Source organism: Prunus avium, chromosome 1 (genome assembly GCF_965620075.1).
Source record: "Prunus avium chromosome 1, drPruAviu1.hap1.1, whole genome shotgun sequence".
In the NCBI taxonomy this organism is placed as follows: domain Eukaryota; kingdom Viridiplantae; phylum Streptophyta; class Magnoliopsida; order Rosales; family Rosaceae; genus Prunus; species Prunus avium.
The window spans coordinates 5945354-5969116 of NC_142284.1; the positions used below are offsets into that span (position 1 = coordinate 5945354).

Here is a 23763-nt window from a genome sequence, read left to right on the forward strand (position 1 = left end):
AGCCTTCAAATGAGGAAGTATGAAACATACTTCACATTGTATTCTTCATTTTGAACTCGGCTTCTCTACTTCAAATGAGAGCATAACCTTTACACTCTTTTCCTTTAATTGCAGAAAAATGAAAAGGCATTACTGAAACTAGCAACAATGTATTTCATTGACATAAAACTCTTTATTGTCTTTACAAAATACTATTTACACTGATATAAACACACCATAGATGTAGATAGAACAATTCCTCCCATTTTATGAAGGCTTAGTTTCCAACTTTGTGCATATTATTGCAAATCCCTTAGCTCCAAGAGTCTAGACCACCTCTTATCAATAGAAGCAGTGCTTTGTCCACCAATGTCTGCAAATCGGAATTGTATTAGGAATTGGCCTTGCTTAAATTAATTTCTAATCTTCTAGTTCTGAAGTTGTCACAGAAAACTTACACTCTACAGTTGGGTAAGATTTCTCACACAGCTCTGAACAAGTATCCTGCAAAGTGAAATTTTCCGCATTCATTCGTCGATCATTTAGTGCAGGAAAAAGTATTGCATCATGTTGGTTTTACATTCAAAAGTATTGCATTAGTAGTTCTTACTTTTATGGAGGTGGCAAGCCGTATCGTGTCCTGTATCAGCGAATCGAGTTCAGCTTCATTTCCAGGCTTCACATAGATTACCTGTTGAAGCAGCTGTGTTAAGGCACTATCTTGGGGAGTGACAGAGAGCAAGAGGGAGAGAGTTTAGAGACTTAATGATGGATCGTCACCACCGATCTCAGGCAGTTGAATTGTGTGCTCGTCTCTGCTTGATGACAGAACCCATACATTAAATTGTGTGTTGATCTGTTACAATGCCCATGTATAAAATCAGCTGGATTGAATTTATGATTGGATAAAGCATCAAAGTTTCAAACTTCTGCAAAGACAAAGTACCTTTCTGCAGTATGGAGAAGAGCAGTTGCTACATTTTCTGGTGAATGATGTCATGATCTTTCCATCAACAGAGAAGCCAAAGCTAGCATGCTGGTAATTATCACGAGGGAAAATTAGGGTTGTTGAGTGTATACACCTAACATTAATCTCTGCTAATTAATACCACTTTTATCTTCCTTACTACCATAATCTGCACAAAGAAACTCAACTGCGTTTAGGAAATTCAGTTTGTTTTAGAGTTTGGTTTCGCTTATATAACGATCCGTATACATGACAGCCAAAAAGAGAGGGAAAAAAATCCCTAATGTACTTACATGCTCTAAATCGTTACCCTATTAATCAACCGCATCAAACGACTTAGAACATGGTACGATACGTTATAAATTAACTATTTAGCGATACAAATCTGAAGATTCTTGATGACATTAACTTAAAACTTATTTCATTAAAAAAAACAAATACTCAAACTTCTATAATGATGAAATAATGTGATCTGAGGAAGTTGTAACTAGAAGTAATCAACTAATAGGTCATATAAAATAGGAGTGACCTTCTGGACGCAGAGATTAACTGAAACTTGTGCATCCTTTTCATTTTCATCTTCAATCAAATCTTCCAAACGCAGGTCATGGAGGGAGAGAAGGTAATCACAGCACCAATTCCCATGCCATCTCCCATCTGCTGTTGATATTTTGATCAGACTCCTGCTGTTCTTTTTGTTGTTCTGCATTAATTTGTGGGCCCAAGTAGAAAAATATCATGTGCATTACGTGGCCAAGACATGTACACAAAAGGAGATGAAGTTGTAGATAATATTGTAGGCAAGAAAATCATGAAAGAAATCACAGAAAAATACCAAGAAGAAGGAAAAGAATGGAGTTTCAGAATTACATATATTTGTTGGTCATATTACCAGAGAGAAAGAGTTTCTTTTTGAAGCAGCTCTGATTTTGAATGAATGAGACACCAATTTAGAGGGTTTGGGGTTTGCTGGCTTTACAGTGGGAAGCTTAATAAGTCTTGCTGATACCAAATGACCAACTTCTGCCATCTCTCGTTTGCTCTCTCAACAAATACCGAAGGAAGAAATGCTGGACATGTTTTCCTTTAGAACCTTATCATCACTGGCACTTGGCGCTTGGACTTTTAAGATGATGATAGGGGGTGTATAAAGGGAATTTGGAACACGTAAAAACGCAGAATTACAATTTTGCCCTGTTTGTTACTAACTTCTTTTTTTTTTTTTATCGGCATAGAACAAGTTGTAAACTCGAGGGAAATTTTATTCACATAACTAGGTAGATGTAATACAATTAAAATGACTATATGCAATGAGTCATTTGAAATCAATTTGTTTTTTATTTTCTTCTTATTTAAATCTTGACATTTATGAATTTTAGTAGTCTAAACAAACAATTTAACCTCATCACTAACTCTTTTTTTTCCTTTAAAAAAAAAAAGGTGAAAGAAACTCTAATGACTAACTTGATTTGAAGTATCCACCATATTTACAACCAGACTCACTTGGATATGTGCGAATCCTTCTTTTGTTGTTTCGTTAAAAAACTATAAGCAAAAATTTTAAACTGAAATATACAATTATTCTTGTTAAATTAGTTTTTTAATTTATATAAGTCATATTAGAGCACTTCCACCCCAAAGGGGAAGGCAAGGCAAAGATAAGGCAAGACAAGGCAAGACAAGGCTTGTGGCCCCCATCAACTGCCTGGTCTTGCCTTTGTGCGCTGGAGCCAAAAGCTGGGCCTAGGCCCCCTCCTGCTCGGGCAAACCAGCAGCGCTGGAGGTGCTCTTAGGGATAAGGAATTGAACACTAACCTCGAGTTCATTAGTAAATACTCATATCCACTTAAGCTACAACTCCTAGATGTATTAGGTTATCTTCAGCTATGGACTATAAGTCAAATGTAAGCCCCAAAATGTGTAAAACTCATCCCCAGTCATGGGCTAAATTTTGAGGGCAACATTTATTCCTTTGGTCCTTCTATCAAGCCACATATAGCCAAACTGTAGCCTAGGCCAAATTTTTTTTGTGGGCCCAACGCATGTGTTGCCTAATAAGAGGAAGAATCATGCGTGGGCGTGATCACATGATTAGTTCACGCATAGCTATACATGACTCGAGATAGAAAAATTTAGACTTACATTATTTTTTTTTAAATTAATATTTTGGAGAGCTAAATTGTAGCCTAGTGCTACATTTAGCCCTCATGACTGGAGATGACCTTAAAGTTAGTTAAAATCATTTAGACTTATTTGCAAATCATACTCCTACTCTAGTTAATACACAAACATTGTGGAACCAAATTTATCACTCACATATTAGTCTCATTTTATTGTTGGAGATTAGTAAATTAAATCTTATGGATGAAAATTGTTTAATTTTTTTATAATACAAGCAATAGTCTAAACTACAAGTCAAAAGCCTTTTTTACTCCATGTTGGCGTTTATTATTATTATTTTTTCTGAATGAAGGGGAAACTATAATAATAAATAAAAATTTCATTTTAAAAAAAGAAGAGAGAAATTTAAAATAAATAAAAAATTACATACTCTTTTAGCAACAAAAAACCCCCCCTTAAATTTCGCTCTACAAAAGAAGGGCAAATTAGGAATTCAGAGGAGGTATTTTTTTTCAGAAAATTGGGGTCGTGACGGTGTATGTAATGTATGTTAGTTAAATAAATACATCACACAATCTCTCTCCTTTTCTCTCTCAGCAGTGGGGGGGACTTTGAAACCCTAGAAGAAGTGCAATCATCTAATTACAGCCCTAAGGTACTCTCTCTCTATCTCTCTCTCTCTGCGTTAAACCCTAATATTTCGTTACTCTTAAAACTACGAGGATCTCGATTCTCACCTTTAGTTATCATGCGAATATCTCTTGAACTAGGCTTTTGTACTAATGTTTGTTTTGTTTTGAAAGATGCAGTTATTATTTAATTTTCGTTTCTGGTGTTTGGATTCTATCTGGGTTTGAGGTTCTCTTTCAATTGGTACTATAATTTTTAGATTCAGAAAAAAAGTATTGACTTTTCCGTCTGTTTTTTTTCTAGAAAATCGAAGATTTGTATATATTTCCATGTAGAGGTAGAGCTTGTGGTGAAATTATGTCCTTAGAATGCTGGAAAGCTGGTTTTTTGGAGTCGTGTTGATCAATTTGACTGACTTGCTTTCAGTAGGACTGTTAGTGTTCTCGTCTTTATCACATTCATCTTTGAAATTGTTGCTGGTCGGCCTGAATTGATTTTTCTCTACTTAACAGTAGCTCAATACTTTTATAAGTTGTCTTATGTATTTGTATATGTGCAGGTTGTGGATGAGCAAAAAGCTGTTTTTTAATTCCCTATAGTTTGCGAATTGTTACGTAAGTGTCTGTTTTTCTAAAAGGAAAATGATAGGTTCCATTTTGCCCTTACCGGCTCCTCCTTCTGATGGAGACCTTGGGCCTCTTCCAGAATCCCAAGTGACTGAACCTATTAACGATGAGAAACAATTGAATGAGGAGCAGACCAAAGCCAACTCCGTTGCAACACATACTAGGGCTATTGGTATCATTTATCCTCCTCAAGACATCAGAAATATTGTTGACAAAACTTCCCAATTCGTGGCAAAGAACGGACCGGAGTTTGAGAAAAGGATCATAGCTAATAATACCGGAAATGCAAAGTTCAGCTTTTTGATTTCCTCAGATCCCTACCATGCATATTATCAGCATCGATTGTCTGAATTCCGTGCCCAGAATCAGTCTTCTGGACAGCAACCTTCTTCGCAGCCTGAAGATTCTGCAACACCTGAGTCAGCCCCACCAGCTCCAGCTACAGATGGTGAAACAGGAGCACCAAAGCTGGATCCCTCTGCTCAGTTTAAATCGGTGCGCAAAGTTCCTGAACCACCAGAAAAACCAGAAGCTGAGCAGTATACTGTTCGGCTTCCTGAAGGGATTACTGGGGAAGAGTTGGATATTATAAAGCTCACAGCCCAGTTTGTAGCTCGAAATGGGAAATCATTTTTGTTAGGATTGACAAACAGGGAAACGAATAACCCCCAGTTCCATTTTTTAAAACCTAACCATAGTATGTTTACACTTTTCACTTCTCTGGCTGATGCTTACTCAAAGGTGTTGATGCCTCCAACGGGGTTGACAGAGAAGCTTAAGAAAAGTATTGCAGACATGACAACTGTGCTTGAACGGTGTGTGCACCGGCTGGAGTGGGAGCGTTCACAAGAGCAGGCAAGGCAGAAGGAAGAAGATGAGATTGAGCTGGAAAGGATGCAAATGGCTATGATTGATTGGCATGATTTTGTTGTGGTTGAATCAATAGACTTTGCAGATGATGAGGATGAGGATTTACCTCCTCCAATGACCCTTGAGGAGGTTATAAGGAGAAGCAAGGTCACAGATATGGAAGAAGATATTGTTGAGCCTGGTAAGGAGGTGGAAATGGAAATGGATGTAGAAGAGATGCAGCTTGTTGAAGAGGGCTTGAGGACAGCCAGAATTGAAGAGAATGGTGATGAAAAGAAGAATGAGAATAAGGTGACAGATGATCCAGAACCACCAATGAGAATTGTGAAGAACTGGAAGAGACCTGAAGACAGGATCCCTGCTGAAAGAGACCCAACAAAGTATGTCATTTCACCAATCACTGGAGAGCTTATCCCTATCAATGAGATGTCTGAACACATGAGGATTTCTCTCATTGATCCAAAATACAAAGAGCAAAAAGAAAGGATGTTTGCCAAGATTCGGGAGACTACTCTCGCTCAGGATGACGAAATCTCAAGAAACATTGTGGGCCTTGCACGAACCCGTCCTGATATTTTTGGTACCACAGAGGAAGAAGTTTCTAACGCTGTCAAGGCTGAGATTGAAAAAAAGAAAGATGAGCAACCAAAGCAGGTCATATGGGATGGTCACACTGGAAGCATTGGCCGCACAGCAAATCAAGCCATGTCACAGAATATCAACGGAGAGGATCAGAATGATGTTCTTAACAATGATGCAAGGAACCTTCCTGGTCCTGCAGCTCCTCCTCCAAGACCTGGTGTGCCGTCTGTTCGCCCTCTACCCCCACCACCAGGTCTTGCCTTGAATCTACCTCGTGTTCCTCCAAATACAGCCCAGTATTCTGCTCCATCTAGCGGTGGCCTCCCTGTACCTCCACTGAGGCCATCAGTTGTCCAATATCAATCAGTTCGACCTCCTGGACCTCCAATGCCCATGAGTTCGGGACAGCAATCCCTTTTGGTGAATCGGCCACCTCCGATGCCACCATCAATGTCTATGAATCCATCTGTACCACCTCCACCTGGTTCGCAGTTTACACCCATGCAAGTTCCCCGACCTTATATGCCTCTTCCTGTTCCTCCACCTACAATGCAAATGATGCCACCACCACCTTTGCCTCAGGGGATGCCCCCGCCACCACCACCTGAGGAAGCTCCTCCACCGCTTCCAGAAGAACCTGAGCCAAAGCGGCAGAAGCTTGATGATTCTATGCTTATTTCAGAAGATCAGTTTCTGGCACAGCATCCGGTATGGATTCCCTGCATATCCTTGTCTTTCCACTGTAAATTCTTTAGTAATTGAAATCTTATTGTATAATTATTGTTGGTAGCCTGGCAGAAATTATTCGTTTTTATTTATTTTCTTTTTGGTTGCAGGGACCTGTTCGCATCACAGTATCTGTCCCCAATGTTGATGAAGGTAATCTGAAGGGACAACTTTTGGAGATTACGGTGCAGTCCTTATCTGAAACTGTTGGGAGTCTGAAAGAAAAAATTTCTGGGGAGATCCAGCTTCCTGCAAACAAACAGAAATTGAGTGGAAAACCTGGTTTTCTCAAGGACAATATGTCGCTTGCATATTATAATGTTGGAGCAGGAGAAGCACTTAGTCTTTCATTAAGAGAGCGTGGTGGAAGAAAGAGATGAGCAGATTATTTGACCAGGCTGATTAAGGTTCTTGCTGGAATTTTCGTGTTACCATGAGAATATTCAATATATCATGTGGGACTTTTGCTCTTCTACTTTCTTTGATGTTATATGGGAGATTATATGTTGGTTGTGTATTAATAGGATGATTTTTCTTGAACATATAATTGTTGCCTTTAAACTGATGGTAAGTGTCATATCTACTACAGATTGGGTGCCTCGGCGAGTGTCTCTTAAGGACAATGGGAAGTAGATCAGTTCCTTTTGCTTAGCCAGCGGAAGTCATGCTTATATGTCTAATAACTGCTCCTTTTTGCAATGCAGTTTTTTCTCTGGAAAGTATGTGCCCATGGTCGTATTATGGTTTTCATATCCCTAGAAGCATGCTTGGTGTCAAGTTATTTTCAGTGCTCACTTCCAATTTTTGTTGCTGAAAGATTTTTCTATTGGTGAATGTTGGTATTTTGGGTTTTTTGTTTTCCTTCTAGTATTTAATTTTATAGGGTGAAGCTATACTGCGCCTTTAGCAAAGGGTGCCACAGAAGCTTGTCTTATTTGCACTCATGTGTTTCTTGAACCAGCCAATAGCAAGCAGTGGCTGGTAGAGTTAGTGTTTTCTGATGATGGTTGTTAACTACAGGATAGAGGCTTATAGCTACTTGTTGGGACTCATAAATGGTCTGTGCAACCAGTTAGATGTGTCTTCTTTAAGCATCTAAGCCAGGTAAGATGCTTTTTTATCTTTACCATTTTCATGTAGAATTCCTTGTCCTGTTTCCAACTCTGATGGCAATCCTTATGCATGCCATTTCTTTTTGCAGCATGAACTGGAACCACAGGGTTTGATTACCATGTTAAAGGAACAAGCAAGTTTTTATATCTGTGTTTTCTCTAGGATTATTAGAGCAGGTAGGAGTTACATAGCTTCCCTAAGGTTATGCTTGCGATTGGATTTGGTATTAAAAGTTTACAGCTAGTATAGAAATGCAGAATGCCCTAATCTGTTGAAAAGAGTCTTCATAAACTGTTCAGTTTTGGTACTTTGGTGCTGGCAGCACAATACTGTAGAGAATTTGGTTGGCCGATGTACTAGTGTAAAATATTTGCTCAACACTGGCCTTGACTATGGGGTGTGAACATGGTCCATGCGTAATTATGAGTCGACTCAGTATGTCGATCTGGGGTTGAAGACTCACTGCCCTTCTCGGTGATGCGTCCTGGTGTGCGGATATAAAGAATTGTCTCCAATACTTGTGCACACTAGGAATATGCATGTAGTAAAAGCCACTGTCAGCTGTTTCAAAAGGCGTTGAGTTGCCTGTATAAGGTCTGCCTCATTTCCCAATATCAATTGGTTGTACTTGTTGAGAGCATCACTTATGCTGCCAATTGCCAATTAAGTTGTGTAGCCAACAATGTGGGTCGTGGTCGTATTCCAAATCCAAGGATTCTGCTCGATTTCCTTCTGGTTTTGGTTTCATGCCTTCATTAGATGTTTCAAAGATGAGTTGTCTGATCAAACCAAAACCACAATGCTTGACCTAGTTACAACTTACAAGAATGAATGGTATATGTTCAGGACCTTGGTGGGGGCATGTCTGGTGAGGACTCGAGTCCTGTATCATAGAGTTCCACTCCACCCCTGAGGATGGGGCTTGTTTATTCTAATATATATTGTACTGTTGTCCAATTGAATGAGTCTAGTCCGTCGTACATGACCCGATTTTAATTAGAATAGTCCTGTGATGCACGTAAATATTGATATCTTTGGAAATATCGACGAATATTTCAGTATCAATGTCTGTTGATAGAAATGTTCGAAGCATCATCGCTCGCAGTAGTCGGTTCTAAGTTAACCAAAGCGTCCAAGCAACCTTTTCATGTCACTTTGAGCACCATCTCTCGTAGTTAGTTGTAATTTCGATTGTAGTGTGGAATTTGGATGCAAGATGTGAGTGGTGAATGAGTATGGGTACCAGTTAGGTGTTTTTGGGCAACAATGTGAGTGGCGGTAGCGTCAACAATTATCAGAAAAATAAGAAACTGAATTGCAATGTAAGACTTGCGAAATATAGGAAAGCATGCTTTAAATTACAACTTACACTCTTAAAGCTTATTTCCCAATTTTGATTTTCTTGATGAATGCACTTACTAGGAATTTTGATGCCCATCTCTTAAGAGGCAATTTTTGAAATGGAAAAAGACAATGGTATTCTAATAAGTGAACTTGAAGAAATTTGATTCAATGAAAGGCGGCTTTTTAAAAAGGCTCTCACTCCCCTTTTATCTACTTACACTCCTTTTTGTTTAGAAAAATGGAGTGTAAGTGGATAAAAAGGGAGTGGGAAAATCAGTACCCTTTAAAAATCCTTGAATTTTTGGCATAGAAAAATGCTGAGGAGATTTTTTTTAAAAATTGTAAATAAACAAAAATGATAATAATAACATGAGTTATAACATACATGGTTTTTCCTTGGTAGTTCATAGAACCTTTATTTTGAATACAAACGATAATCTAAACTATAAGAGGAGGAGTTTCTCACACACACACGTCCAAGATGTCATGGGGATGTCATGGGTTCGAACCTGAGTCTAAACATGGTTTTTATTTTCTTTTTCTTAATTACAAATGAGTCTAAAGTGAATGACAACTAGAATCTACCTTCATCTAATGGCCAATATGGGAGCAAGAAAGACAGTTTTGTTTCATCTTCTTTTATTCTTCAATAATTATATCCCATATTTAAAACCCACCAAAAGTAAATAAATATAAGAAGAAGAAAAATTGATATAAAAAAGGCCTTATAATATATTGAAATCCCTATATTATGGATGTCCATCAGTCATCAAGAAGTTCACAATCAATCCTCTGAAAATAAACCTTGTTTGCAGCAAGATCATAGGCAACATTATAAAATTGCTGAGCCATAATTCCAACAACATTCAAGTCATTGCCAACAGGAGACTCTTGCAAAGCCATACAAAACTCATTCTGGCCATACTCTTGGAAAAGGCTCTCAATGTCCAAACCCAACTCAGCCCCATCTGCAAAGTTCAAGACAACATCTGGAAACCCAACAAGGTCTTGGCTTATAATTCCCTTGTAGCATAAAGCTGAAGGAATATCAGGCTCTTCTACTTTTTCCAACTTTCCATCCATCAACTTTTGCACTTCAGCACTAAGCACATCATATGCACCTTTGGCTAGGAAGCTTAATGTTGTCCCAGAATCGATTACTGTTCCACCAGTGCCTGACGGTGTTCTTTTGAAAATTTCTGGATCGATTTCGAGCCGCCTTTCGGAGAGGCTGATGCCCTCTAAGGTCAAATAGTAGAGGTCATTGTAGACTTCAAGTGGAGTTGAAAGGCCTTCTATCTTTGCACCATCACCTAAGATTAGTTGGTTATGAGGGTACTTAGGATCCTTCATGCTACCAATGCAATAAGAGAATTTTGACCCCAATTGGGTTGCCAAAGATATGTTTGAAGGTCCAAGACCAAGTATTCCACTAGGTTGGCCATTGTAACAATCATTGTCATGGGCACAACCAAAAACCACATTCGCGACAGGGCTAATGCCTTCGTCGGACGTCTCCAAGGTGAACTTTTCGGTCCCAAGAAGTCCGGCTACATCAGTGCCATCAAGGTACTTGTGAGAGAACTTGCAATTGTTTGAGGGGTCACATTTGTCACTAGGGGAAATGGTGCAATAGGGAGAGTTGCATTGTAATGTGGTGTATGTTGAGGACTTAGAAGGGTCAAAAATTGGAGAGGCTTGTTCAAAACACTTGGTGCATGGAAGGCACTGAACCCACAATAAGTTGCTGCCTGTGTCTATGGTCAAGAGCTGTGGAGCTGGTGGCTCACCGATTGAGAAACTTGCCATGAATTGTGCTCCATTGTCCTCAGCAACAAGCCCGGCACGAGTATCGTCTGTCACAAAAACATTAGACTTTGCTCCCAAGTATGCTAGCGTGCCATGGAGGTTTTCAACGTGTGCATAGCATGGTCTTTGATGGTTGCATTAGGTTTGTAGTAAGGAGACAAAGCAGAATCGCGGTGAATGAGTTTTGTGGCAAAACTCCTTGGTCTTTCGATGGTGGAAGCTGTGGCGGTTAAGCATAACAAATCTAAGAAAATAACAAAATTAGTAAGGGAGAGCCTAACAGGTTCCGGGAACAGGGCTGCCATGGCTACTGCTTAAAAGAACACAGAATTGTTCAAGGCAGACGAGGCAAGAGAGCTGTGCTTCTTTATAACTATGCGTATGTAGAAATATACATATATGGAAGTATCCTCCAGACTGTAGACTTGCCTTATATGCTTGCTCTTATCAAAAGCATCCTCCTAAGAAAATGACTATGCAATAAAGGGAAAAATAACAAGATAATCTTGTGTGTAGGGTTCTTTAACAAGGCAGTCTTTCCATTTAGTTTTCACACGCATGAGTCATGGCATTAGGTTTTCCATTCAGTTTTCATCTTCCTTTTTAAGGTAGTCTCATAACTGCTATATTATTCTTGTCCAAGACCATACAAAACTTAATGGAAATTTGGTAAATTTCTGTCAGTAATGATAATGACTAATAAAAATTAGAAAACAATTAAACCCATGTAAAATATGTGAAAATTTGATTAAGGGTCATGGATTACCATTTAAAATATGGGTAATATATACAGTAGTGCTCAAGGGCTTATTAGTTAGTAAGTTTTGGGAGTGATTTTGGACTTCTGGGGAGAAGAACCTCGCATGCTTCTCTATATAATCACTTTTAGTGATTCTCTGAGGCATGTGCTTCTCCATAAATCACTTAAAACCACTTAAAAGTGATTATATGGAAAAGTGATTATTGAGTTATTTAGAATCACTCCCAAACAATACGGTGCTAACCACTCATTTGGGTCTACCCTACAAATAAACTCTTTACCTTGGTTGGTATGCGCTTAATTATACTGTAATCTTGGTCATTGTGCGGTTGCATCTGGTCTGTAAATTCCCAAGGCAGCCAGGGCATAGAATCATTCACTGCTTACTTCAGTGTTTCCAACTCTTCTTCTCTCAAGACAAGATAACGTACGGAAAAAAAAAATTTGAGCTTTTCCAATTCAATCATTATATGTTTCTAATTCTCTATGAATTTCCACACATGCACAAAATAATTTTTAAAGCGTGAATTTCACGGCTATTGTGTGTTGTATATTTGCCACTTGAGAGTTCAAACTTCATCTTTTACAAAGACTAACCACAAAATGCAGTGAAAGAGTCCCCCGAAAAAGAAAAATTATGTTCTAGAAATTTAACACTGATAGCGCAAAATGAAGGGTTTGTACAGATCAACATATCCTCATACCCACGGAAGCAACACTAGCTTGTTAGCCTCCTGCCAGACTCCGGTCACCCTAATTGCTCTGCCTGTTGCCCTTGCACTCAAGAATTGTGGTCGGGGGGAACGAACAATCAAGCCTCTATAATTTGGCAATTTACAACTTCGTCAGCTATACTGGAAATAAGATGGGAGTGAAAGGGTCGAAAACAATCCAACCAAAGAATATGGAATCAAAAATATCTGGCTCAAATTGTTGTATAATTGGCAAAAAGGTGCAACAAGTTATTGAGAGTCTCTGGATGGAACTTCCTTGCAAACAAGTAACACGGCCGTCGTATACCATTCCATAAGCAAGGCCATTTCTGTACTACCCTCTGAAAAACAAAACAAAAAATGGGATTAAATTATAATGAGTTATTTCCAAGCCATCCAATATTCAAATTCCTGAAGCATGAATTAGCAATCTTTTAGATGCATACCTTCTCATCACTGGTTACATGCACGCTCACATCAACTGACTGCAGAGACAAGACAACAAAAGTCTCCGTCAGAAATTATGAACAATTTGTATTTGAATTGGTACTCTCTATAGTATTATATATGTTGGAACTGATGGTGTAACAAAGATTGCAATGGCACATCCAAAGCAACTAAATGAGAGACACTCCAACTTATACATCCACCAGGTCATTTCAAGCCACCAATCAATTCAGGCCACATCTTCATTAAAAGGCCGAGTACTAAAAACTGAAATTCAAAAGCATGGAGCATTTTCTTTTTTTCGGTTGGGTGGAGAGAGAGAAGCGAGGGATGGTATTGATCAGATGACAATATTGGCTCAGTGCCAACCACCCAACCAACCAAATAAAAAAATTGCACAGTTTTTAGAAGCAATATGCGAAGTTGCATTACACAAACTTCCTAAGAAATTGCAGTCAGTGTCCAGCAGCACACATTCTTCACACAGTGTACCTTACACAGACAGGTAGAACAAAAATTGCACAGTAGCATTATGCGAACTTCAAGAAATTGCAGAGTCAGTGTTTAGCAGCACATATCCAAACAAGATAAACATGCATGCATGATGGGGCTCTTATTTATAACTAGAACACACACAGATATATATATATATATATATATATATAAAAGCTTATAGCAGAACTGTACCGTAATATTCTTCAGAAGGTCGTTAGTAATATCCTGACCCTTGTATAACTTTGGATGCCACTTTCTTTCAGACCAATCAACATGTGTTACGGACCAGTTTGCAATTCCACCAGGATCAATTATCTGAAAACAAGTGCAAAAGAAATTTCATTCAGACTGAGATGCTAAATACAAGGAAACACAGAAGAGGAAATTCTTAGAGAGGAAATTCTCACATTGAAAAAGGTAGGCAAGTAATGTTCATCAGCAATGCAATTGCGCCCGTCCAAACCTGGCTGTAATAACCAACAAGATCCACATCAAGAAATTGGGCTAGGGAACATAGGGTTTCATAGTTTTAAAGATCACAAAAACCTATCAAATACTTGCATGTCAACTGTATAGTGGCCCAAGCATGAGAAGGAGGAAAGCCATACGTTGAAATCGAGCAAATATTTTACATATCAACAATAAAATTTTGAGCCTTAAAAGAGCTTACGTCATCAGAAAAAACCAAATAAAGAGCAACCTAGAATTTAATTACACCCATAATAGGAGAAAGCAAGGATGAAGGTATCGTACATGCACATATGCTATATCTACATGGTAAATAAATTAGAGGCAAAAACATATAACATATGAAAATATTAAGAACTACAAACAAGGCAGATGTAGAAATGTACACAAAAAAAGAAAAAAAGAACTTGCCCTGCAGTAGTCCCGGAATTTTGAGTAGTAAAGACTGTCAGCCATTACTATTACAGCATGCTGACGCTTCATAGTGAACCACTGCATATAATTCAGAATATAAACTTAATAAAGGGGAAAAAACAGAAGATACTTGAATTTCAAATATTTGAATACCAATACATCTCAAAAATCGATCCCTTTGTCACCACCAACCCTGGCCAAAAAAATGGGGATCAAAACGAAAAAATAATTCCTACATCTAGATAGTTAAACTGCACTACCTCTGACCCATGCACAACCTCATGGCAAGAATCTATTACACAGCCAACAAGCCTTCAATTTTCTAACACCTTGGAATCAAGAATTACTTTTTGGGTGGTCATATTGCTCTACTGTCAAAATGTGTTGATATTACCTACTGACAGTGCATGTTCATAAGACCGATAAAAATGGCCATAAAGAGATGGAGAACTCCATTAAGCAAATATCAAATTTCCCGAGATTATAAAAACTACATTTGCAGCAACAACATAATGAAAAATACCTGTGCACCCTTTCTAAAGTCTTTCTTTTCAATTTCAGGTAACATGTGCTCAGAATACCTCCCATTTCCATGTGGACCAGGATCCTCAAAGCTGAAAAGAGAAAACAACATAAGATATAAAAATAAAACCCTACTATGGAAGCAACTGTCATAACTGTACCTATTCATCAAAACAAAAATGCATTCGCATAATGATGAGCTACCCACACATTTAAACTAAAACAGTAGCTCATAGAAGAAGATTTCACTTACCAGTCAACATAGCTTATATTTGTATTCATCAGATAGTCATAGATATAGTCAAATGGATACAGTGGCACACAACTGCATAACAGAAAGAATTAATAAGAAATTAATAATTGCAGAACTAATCAGAACTCAACAGAAAAAGGATGACTAAAGGTACCTAGAATTTGATCACCTTTCAGAAAGTAAGACAAAATGCTGGTTATCAGGATCTTGAAGAGCATTTATCAATAATCTTCTCTCTGCATCTACCATGGAAATTTTCCCCCAAATCACCTGAAAACATGATCAAATTGTCAATCTGATTAATCTACTTGATCACTAGTTAAACATGAAGACAATAAACCACCATCACCACTACTGATATAATGACTATGAGTATGATATAATATTAATCCAGCCAACAAGGAATAAGAATTCTACTAACAATTTTAGTTGTAGTTATATTGGCTTCAAAAGTTTGGCTCTAAGTAGATCTGGTTTAAGAAAAGAAAACATGTGAAAGATATGTCATATTGTGTTATCCTCATTTTCTTCTACCTGTCTGTGTAACATCATCTACACAACTCTAACCCCTTCCATGATAGTCTGCTCGCTTAAAATTGTTCAAGATTTACATAGGTCAGAATAAAGAAATAATCAGACATTTTCTACTATTTGAGTTATTGTGAAAGATTATGCTCAGCTTCTTTAGGAGAGACTATTATACTGTATGGATTAAATAATCAATCACCCCCTCCACAACAAAATATTCCCCCGCCACCCACTTAATATCTGACATTAACAATTAACAATTAAGTGGCCGAACTGGCATGTTTTAACTCGATTAAACGAGATATAAGGCTGCCTGATGCATACATCAATTAAGCAAGTAGGAGGTCTATGGTAATATATGAGATGGGATACGTTGTTTTTAACATCTTCTACATGTTTGTTTGTTATTTACTAGCTTTAATATTCACTGTATATCATGTCCTTTGTTTCGTATGATGGAGGGTTTCATCAACTGTAACAAATTTTGTTTTTGTATAGCAGTAGACAAGGAGTCTGTTAATTCTCATTTCTATTTCAAATAACATTGAAAAGTATGAAACATTAATCTTCTAAAGTAATGCAATCCAATCATGAATGACTATGACAATAAAATCAGGTTTACCGGGTCACTGCGTATCTCGCGATTAAGAAAGTAACGGCTCAAATGAATTGCCTTTTCTTTAGAAGCATGGACATAAACAGAGAACCTTCCTTCATGACCCTGCCAAATAAAAAATTGAAAGACTTAAGGTAAGCATATGAATTCATAATTACTTGAGCAGGCTTTATCAACACTGGAATACTGAGTGAGCAAGATTAGAAATTATGTCCTTCGACATTTATTTCCACATATTACCATGGAAAAGCCCTAATTTGACATAAACAGATGTCTGTTGTATAACATCCTACTATAAAATCAGAGTCACTAATTTTTTAATAAGAAAACAGCCACTGGAAAGTGCATCAAGGGGCATGAAAATCCATACATACAGATTACACTAAAAACACCAAAAGTAACAGAGATCATCATATGTAACTTAACATTTTTCAAGCAGGTTACAACTCATAAGAAAGCTTAGCACCAACTCATCTCATCAGCCACAAGGACAACAAAAGTTTACAAATTGGATGCATGAGTGCCACTTTGGTATAGAACCTTGTTCAATGAATTATTGCCCTCATCCATATGTCCATATGAGAAGCTTCTCCTATTAGGCTTGTTATTTCGCTCCAAATACAACAAAAAATTTAGCTTTAGTCAACCCTTATACTGTATTGTCAAACTTGAATATTTGATAGCTTGATGAAATTAAGCAAACATGATAATTATTTGTCCAACATAGTGCTAAACTGTTGACCAGTAATCACAATATAAATCATGTATTAAAGACTCGCTTGTATGGGGACGTTCCAACTATCCTTGTGATTATAGGAAACCACAACATGAGTTGATCACTTCATATTCTTAATGTGCTAATTTGAAAGCATTATCTGAAAAATTAGATTTTGTTTGAATATGCTTAAACTAATTAAGCAGGACAGGCATATTAGGATAAAACTTCCAAGGAAACAAACAAAAAGGAGAAATTTTTTTTTTTTTGGGGCCAATAAATCATAACAGATGAAACCTTACATGGAAAAACTTATCCCACAGCTTCTCAAAAGGCAATGCACTGGGTGTAAGGAACATGAAAGCAATTTTCGGATTCTTGGATTGAATAGGAGGTGCGCTCAAAATCTCTCTAATCACAACACGGGATGCAATCTCAGCATCAGTATATTCCCTTGCAGGAGCAGGTGGAAGCCAATCGGTAATAGCCTTGCAACCTCTCGAAGAAAATATGTAACAAGCGGCACTGCTTTGAGGTGGGTAGAGAAAAGCACAAATCACAAAGATGCTGACCAAAGAAACCAAGACAATAATCCACAATGGCCTCTTCAGAGGTGGGCGATGGCGAGCCCCGGGCAAGATCTGCATGTCACCCATGCCTAGTCGCCACTGACCCGTCTTCATCTAGACTAAATGCATCACAATTTCATCACCTAATGATCTCATTCCTGTCTATTGTCCCCATCCACCATTGTACTATTTGATATGGATTTAGTATCAACAGTCTAGCAGAGAAACTTCAATTGATTTGTGTGGAGATTTCTGCAATCTGCAAGTAAAATAATAAGCAGACTAATTCATACAAATTTATTCTGAAAATAAACAGGATATCCTAAGCAGGTACACAAGACTGCTGACAAATTGGTAATACCATTCCTAATAAGAAAAATATGCCTAGATCACTACTAATCCTGATAGTAAACAGTAACAGGTACAGCAAGCATGACATATGGACATAAAAATCATTAGAAAGGATGTTAGATTAACTCTGTCCAAAAAAAAAAGTTAGATTAACACTCTCATGTATGAGAATGCTAATATGCCTCACACAGAAGCGCAATGCAACCTTTCAAAAAGTAAGCGGCATCAGAAATCAAATCAAATTGATAACAATCAAGCAATTAATTCCAAAGGTAATTGTTATTGCTTAGAATCGTTTGCCGAAAATTGCATTTGAAAAGAAAACGGAAAAAAGAAATCCTAGTCTTCGAAGAAAGTATCATGCTCAGATGGGTCGTACTGTATGGTTTACAAATTACTAAAACAAAACTTCAACTCTTTGTTTCTCTTCCCCTTCTTCTCCTTACCTTTTCTCAGCAACAAAACGTAAGGTCCAGAAAAAGATAGAATTTGATAAGCGAACCCTATTTTCAGAATTCAAAGCTCAGAATCAGCGCAACAACTAAAACCAAACGCCTGAATATGTATGTAGGTATTTAAAAAAAAGCCAACGATCGTAGTAAAGAAAAGTCAAACCAACCCACAGATTCCAATCTAAACCCGAAAATTAAAACCCAACTGCAAGACGCAAGCTCTAGTGCCTCGTTAGTCAACTCAACCACTCACAACCCCCAAAATTTTCCACCATTTCTTTCTGCCCTGTTTGGTTTCCAAGAAACCAAGCAACAGCCGAACAACCACTTCCCAATAACGTAGCTACACCAACAAAAACGAAAATTCAAAAGCAAAGTCTTATCTCACTCTCACTCTGAAAACTTGGAGAGCATGGAAAGAGGTAGCTGATGCAATGAGCTGAAAGGAGCTTCGAATCAAGAATTGAAGATCTGGAATCTGAAACTTCTTCTGCGTAGTGATTTATCGTTGACTCTCTCTCTCTCAAGATCTAGGGCACACACACAAGAAGGAGCAGAGAAGACGACCAACAGTCTGGCCTCGCAGAGAGAGAGGGAGCTGGATGAGTAGAAAAATGGAAATGATGAAAAGAATTAAAATTGGAAAAAAATAAAATGGATTTTAATTGGGATGTGTCTGATTTTATGATTCGTTAAAGACGATTCTTTTGTGTGTCTCCTTCCCAAAACACTCTCTCTCTCTCTCTCTCACATTAATGGAAACAGTCGTTTGCCTTTCTTCCAAACACAAACACAGCCGGCGATTTATTCTCCTTTATTTCATTTTTGCGCTTATTATTATATTTTTTATTTGGACTGCTGCCAACCCTTCCTCGCACTCATGGCGCGTGTTTCTCTTCACTCTTTTCCCACTAAAAATGTCACTGTTTTTCTCTTTTTACTATTGTTTATAAATTTAAAAGAAAGTGAAAATTTAGTTGTTCCTCCTAAATTAGTTTCGTATTGCTCTCTCAAATTTCCTATTGTTCCCCTTTACTATTAATTTCTTTTACCCTCCGTTTGGATGGAGGGAAATAACTCGGGATTGAGCTAAAAGTCAATAATTAAATAGGAAAAATTGATATTTTCATTGTTTGGCAACTTAAGCATGAAACTTATTGCAAAGGACCCACTAGTGTAGTGATTTGGAGCAATTGCACCCCTAGTCAAGAAAGATCCTGGGTTCGAGTCCTGGCATTTGTGTAGTGTGTGAGTTTAGTTTGTTATCGCCCCTCTCAATAGGAAAGGTCTTCTAAAAAAAAAAAGCATGGAACTTATTAAATGACATGCGGAAAAAATAGTGGAAATTGGGGATCAAGATTCCTGAGTTTAATTTCCACCAAAAGAGCCCTTATTTTGCAATTTCAATTAAGTATGAAATCATTTTTCACTGTAATTTCTGTCATTTACAAAATTCGACATATATAAATCCAAACACTGAAATTATTAATTGCCAGAAATTTAAACGATTGAGATTTAAATTTCATCATTTAAGAATTCTATGCAATTTGCAATTCCTTCATCTAAACAAAAAGTGTAAGTCGAATTGGGAATTCAAATTATGGTCAATTTAGATTCGAAATTTTTCACTTTTGACAAGTTCAAATCAATTTCAACATCTAAAAGTTCCGACATTTAGGGATGTAAGTTGGATTGAACTAATTTTCGAAATCTTCCACACAAAAAAAAATTCCGAGTCCTGAAATTTCCCAAACAACTATTAGTTTTCCGAATCGGAATGGATGTTGAAATTCTGAAAAAAAAAAAAAAAAAAAAAAAAATATTTGAATTACAATTGAAATCTCCTAATTTCGATCCGATCCTTCCACAAATTAAGCCTAACTCTATCCAATTTATTGTTAAATATTGTCACTGTGAAATGTAATTAGTTAAGGAAATAAATACATTTAAATTACAAACACATTCATTATTATCATTATCATGTTATTTTTTATAAAAGTGATTATTGTCATGTTGGAAGGAGAACTTATGTTATTGAAAAAGCAATACCCATGTGATAAGGGCTAGTTTTCAACTACCAACAAGTTGATATAATAGACCAAAAAAAGAAATAGGTTTGAACTCCTATAACATTATTTTTGTGTGAAAGATAAATTCTTCTTTCCTCTAGTTTAGACTATCGCATGTACTGAAAAATAGACCAAAAAATTTGTCTGGGCTTCGGCCCCCTCTTTACCAAACAAAAATAGACCCAAAAAGTGGATTTATAGGATGAATTATTTATACTACTTAATGGAGTTATTATTAACACTACATATAGTCATTCTATGCTAATAACATTTCACCTACTCATAACTTTTTACTCCTAAATTTGGTTAACAGCAAACAGATTTTGCCAGAAGGACCAAAGTTGCATGCAATTCAATATTAAAGGGCTATAGTGTTCAAAAACTTAATTTAGAGAGCAATTATTAACATAAGCTTTATAAGAAATGGAAAAGGCAGGAAAGACTACAAGCCCTAAAACGCGTGAGCCACACATGAGGTAGGCGCGTAGAACTAGCGTTACAGAGTGCCAGGCCTGCTTGTGGCGTAGATACGCCGTATATACGGTTTTAGCGTATCATCAGACCATTGACTGCGAAAAGAAACGAGATGACTATTATACCCTCTGCTGGCCGGGTGAGGGCCACAAGTCAAGTTGTGGTCAATTTGTCATTTGCGGTGTGCGCGCAGGTTACCGAGAAGCACGTAAAGGAGGAAGTGGAAAAAAAATCAAGAAGAGGAAAGATAAAATGACATGGCATGTTGCCGTAAATTACCAAAACGCCCATTTAGCTTCTTCTTGAGCGTGTTCCATAAGCGCACGAAATCACAAATGTCAATTCGATGATCATTGCTGTGAAGAAAAAGTTTTATGCTTAATCATCTGATTTGCCATCTTTGATTTTTTTTATTTTTATTATAATCATTTTCAAAATTAATTATTTCTGAATAGAAAAATAGAGGTAGAATTACCCTTGAATGATTGTAAAAGATGTTTTTATTTTATTTATTTTTGAAAAAAAATCAGAGGCTTATGGGTAGTATGAATAGACGTTTAATTAATGAAAGTCAAGGTGGTGGGTGGCTTGGTTGCATAATTAATTCAAATGGATAGTAATTCATTTGTTGATTCATATATTGGATTGAATGGCTTTCTAATATCAACATTTTATAAGTTTTTTCTTTCCAAAGTTAGGAAAGGGGTGCTATGGATGTTCGATCATCATTTGTCTATAAATCATGATCCTTTTCTATTAAACTAAATTCCGTTAACATTTATAAATTCACTATATAACAGTAATACATGTGTGATTTAATTGAAATAGTTCAGTTTAGCCCGAGCCACTAAACCCGGCCGTCCGATATTACAAGGTAGAAGGTTTGATGTGGCAATTTTGTAGTGGATAATTTGGGTGTAGATTCGATTGGATCCATAGAGCATATGGGTTATAAGGCAGCCACGTTGGTTCACGTGAAAGGTGAGCTGTTGACCAGGTGAACCCACAACAACATAATCTTTTTTGGGACTTATGGCCGCTGCCTGCTGTTGTGTTTGTGTTGCTCATGGAATGGTCTCTCTGCCCGGCACTGCCACTCGCAAGTAATGCAATTTTTACATTAAATCTTCAATCAATTTTATCAATTTGTCTTCTTCTTCTTCTTCTTCTTCCTGAACAAGTAATGTAATTTTTTTGACATATGGAGTAAAACATATGAATCGTTTGTAATTTGGAACATTTTCTTTTTTCTTTCCTAAGATGAGGTGTTTTAAGCAAAAGCGAGGATGAATTTGTTTCGTTTGATAGACCTTTTTGGCCCCATTTGGTAAGTTGGACTGGACTGGATATTTTCAATTAAAATGGACATGAGTCCTAGCTATTGTTTGGTGAACTTAAAGTGTGTCTAGGGATATAGACTTTGGATCCAAGTCCCAAATAATTGGGGCTTAGAAACCCAACCCCAGACGTGGGTTGCGAAGCCAGCACGCCTCCAGCCATCTCTCTTCTTCTCTCTCTTCTTCTTCTTTCTCTCTTCCCCTCTTCTCTTCTCTTCTCTTATCTTCTTCTCTCTTCCCCTCTTCTCTTCTCTTCTCTTATCTTCTTCTCTCTTTCTTCCACTCTTCTCTTCTTTTCTCCTCTTCTCTCTTCTCTCTCTTCCCCTTTGCCAAATCTTCTTCGTTGCCATATATAGACCTCAGATCTTGAATGAAAGGCATATGGTGGAAGAAAAAATTGGTGAAGGGCAGATTCATAACTTCTTCCTCTTTATTTATATATATAATTTTGCAATTTTTTGTTCTTTGAGATATGAAGGGAGGTGGCTGAAAATTCAAGATCTGATGAAGAGTAGGTAAAAACTGGTATTTGGGGAGGAAGTGAAAGCTTGAGTGCTGGCGTCTACTTCTGGGAACTTGCTGCTGCCATCAAACTCCACCTCATGCCTTTCGTCTTCCAGCTTCCACCCTTTATTTTATATTTGTATTTTTTTGTTGGATTGAAAATCTATTTTGTGTAATTAATTTGGAAATGAGAATATAAAAATAAATAAATCAATAAATGGCATACTAATCTCAACTTTGGTGTTGTACTGCACCAAACAACTTCTTAAAATCCAGTCATATCCTAACCAGTCCAGTGTAATGTAGAAAGGTTAATCCAGTGCAGTCCAGTCTAGCTTACCAAACAGGGCCTTTAGAATTTTCTTTTTCAAGTGCCTAGTTTCGCAAGTATTACCTATTTACAACTTACTTATTTCACAAATTTTTTGAGGGTTTTACAAAATTTTCAAGTTCCATAAAATTGAATGACTTTTTAATATATTATCTCGATGAATATTATTTTTTCATATGTTGGTATAAGAATGAAAAAGATGATCCAACTACTAAAGTCTTAAGGTTATGTTTGGTGGGCGGGATTGGATGAGATATTTCTAATTAAAATGGATATGGATCCCGACCATTGTTTGGTGGGCTTAAATGTGTTTCAGACTGGATATGGGCCTTCGGATCCAAATCCCAAATAACTAGGGATATGAAATTCAATCTGAGATGTGGGTTTCGAATGAAGAGAGGTGTGTTGTCGTTTCTTTTAGCCTCAGCCTATGTTGTCATCGTCTCCTTTAGCCTCATCCTCTATCATCATCGTCTCTTTTAGCCTTAAACTCTGTTGTCGTCGTGTCTCCTTCCCATCCCATCTAGTTTGCCTTATTCGCTATTCATCTCTCCTTTCTCCTACTATTTTATCTCTCTCTCTCTCTCTCTCTCTCTCTCTCTCTCTCTCTCTCTCTCTCTCTCTCTCTCTCTCTCATATCAAGGAAGACTTATTTGGCTTCTGATATTGTGGTTTCAGATTTTGTGGGTTAGATGTTGAATGTTATATATTTTTTTTGGGTTAGATTATCTCCTTTTATTTAGATCTTGACCTGATTTTGAGTTTGATGTTATGAGTTCTCTCTATTGTTCGTTTTTGTGAGTTTCTCGGTTAAAATTTGTGAGTTCTCTACTCAATGAGAGAAGAGGCTACAATTTGGCAAAAATGGTGGCTCTTATTATTAGTGTTTGTATCATAATCAATCAAGCACATTCGGCACTAGGGGATTGGTGCATAGGCTAGGGATGGCAACGGGTTGGTTCGGGGACGGGTATGGCA

General features: G+C 37.3%; 5 protein-coding genes across 12 annotated transcripts; 1 reads left to right on the forward strand and 4 right to left on the reverse strand.

Annotated features, from left to right (window-relative positions):
• Positions 1 to 133: 133 nt before the first annotated feature.
• Positions 134 to 2072, reverse strand: LOC110758372 (E3 ubiquitin-protein ligase, putative (DUF177)). The gene is made up of 7 exons (XM_021960219.2): positions 1839 to 2072; positions 1476 to 1649; positions 926 to 1015; positions 746 to 835; positions 590 to 670; positions 438 to 483; positions 134 to 352 (listed from the first exon to the last, which is right to left on the reverse strand). Exons 1-7 carry the CDS (start codon positions 1974 to 1976, stop codon positions 279 to 281), a joined length of 693 nt encoding a protein of 230 aa, XP_021815911.1. The 5' UTR covers positions 1977 to 2072; the 3' UTR covers positions 134 to 278.
• A 1505-nt stretch (positions 2073 to 3577) lies between these two features.
• Positions 3578 to 8978, forward strand: LOC110758373 (putative splicing factor 3A subunit 1). 6 transcript variants are annotated; one of them, XR_015836028.1, is made up of 6 exons: positions 3578 to 3722; positions 4257 to 6483; positions 6612 to 6956; positions 7091 to 7336; positions 7522 to 7605; positions 7703 to 8978. XR_015836028.1 is itself a non-coding variant. In XM_088253617.1 (3 exons), exons 2-3 carry the CDS (start codon positions 4339 to 4341, stop codon positions 6879 to 6881), a joined length of 2415 nt encoding a protein of 804 aa, XP_088109743.1. In that variant the 5' UTR covers positions 3578 to 3722; positions 4257 to 4338; the 3' UTR covers positions 6882 to 7220. The 6 variants fall into 6 exon arrangements, 1 of the variants encoding a protein (XP_088109743.1); XR_015836027.1 differs by having other exon boundaries at positions 7091 to 7220; XR_015836031.1 differs by having other exon boundaries at positions 6612 to 6908.
• A 742-nt stretch (positions 8979 to 9720) lies between these two features.
• On the reverse strand, positions 9721 to 10086 carry LOC148297190 (Eukaryotic aspartyl protease family protein). The gene has a single exon (XM_088253626.1). It carries the CDS (start codon positions 10039 to 10041, stop codon positions 9721 to 9723), a length of 321 nt encoding a protein of 106 aa, XP_088109752.1. The 5' UTR covers positions 10042 to 10086.
• Positions 10055 to 10767, reverse strand: LOC110758374 (Eukaryotic aspartyl protease family protein). Its single transcript, XM_088253416.1, has 2 exons — positions 10120 to 10767; positions 10055 to 10060 (listed from the first exon to the last, which is right to left on the reverse strand). Exons 1-2 carry the CDS (start codon positions 10765 to 10767, stop codon positions 10055 to 10057), a joined length of 654 nt encoding a protein of 217 aa, XP_088109542.1.
• Positions 10768 to 12040: 1273 nt separating this feature from the next.
• LOC110758375 (glycosyltransferase BC10) lies at positions 12041 to 18861 on the reverse strand. Of its 3 annotated transcripts, XM_088253635.1 has the most exons (12): positions 18465 to 18861; positions 18065 to 18121; positions 17001 to 17526; positions 15990 to 16088; positions 15009 to 15109; positions 14840 to 14911; positions 14588 to 14678; positions 14062 to 14142; positions 13590 to 13649; positions 13375 to 13497; positions 12687 to 12725; positions 12041 to 12581 (listed from the first exon to the last, which is right to left on the reverse strand). In XM_088253635.1, exons 3-12 carry the CDS (start codon positions 17379 to 17381, stop codon positions 12453 to 12455), a joined length of 1176 nt encoding a protein of 391 aa, XP_088109761.1. In that variant the 5' UTR covers positions 17382 to 17526; positions 18065 to 18121; positions 18465 to 18861; the 3' UTR covers positions 12041 to 12452. The 3 variants fall into 3 exon arrangements, with proteins under 3 accessions (XP_088109761.1, XP_021815923.1, XP_021815922.1); XM_021960231.2 differs by lacking the exon at positions 18065 to 18121; XM_021960230.2 differs by lacking the exon at positions 18065 to 18121 and having other exon boundaries at positions 18459 to 18861.
• Positions 18862 to 23763: the final 4902 nt, after the last annotated feature.

Bases quoted from the DNA above. Each gene is read 5' to 3' on its own strand.
- LOC110758375 (XM_021960231.2), bottom strand. From the start codon at position 17,381: ATGAAGACGGGTCAGTGGCGACTAGGCATGGGTGACATGCAGATCTTG. The intron at 13,650-14,061 runs GCAAGTTCTTTT...TGGTTATTACAG, and splicing joins AATTCCGGGACTACTGCAGG to CCAGGTTTGGACGGGCGCAA. The intron at 12,582-12,686 runs GTATGCATCTAA...TTTGTTTTTCAG, and splicing joins ATGTAACCAGTGATGAGAAG to AGGGTAGTACAGAAATGGCC.
- LOC110758372 (XM_021960219.2), bottom strand. From the start codon at position 1,976: ATGGCAGAAGTTGGTCATTTGGTATCAGCAAGACTTATTAAGCTTCCC. The intron at 671-745 runs TTAAGTCTCTAA...CTGCTTCAACAG, and splicing joins TCGGTGGTGACGATCCATCA to GTAATCTATGTGAAGCCTGG. The intron at 484-589 runs GTAAGAACTACT...TTCACTTTGCAG, and splicing joins GGCTTGCCACCTCCATAAAA to GATACTTGTTCAGAGCTGTG.
- LOC110758374 (XM_088253416.1), bottom strand. From the start codon at position 10,767: ATGGCAAGTTTCTCAATCGGTGAGCCACCAGCTCCACAGCTCTTGACC.
- LOC110758373 (XM_088253617.1), top strand. From the start codon at position 4,339: ATGATAGGTTCCATTTTGCCCTTACCGGCTCCTCCTTCTGATGGAGAC. The intron at 6,484-6,611 runs GTATGGATTCCC...TTTTGGTTGCAG, and splicing joins AGTTTCTGGCACAGCATCCG to GGACCTGTTCGCATCACAGT.
- LOC148297190 (XM_088253626.1), bottom strand. From the start codon at position 10,041: ATGGATGGAAAGTTGGAAAAAGTAGAAGAGCCTGATATTCCTTCAGCT.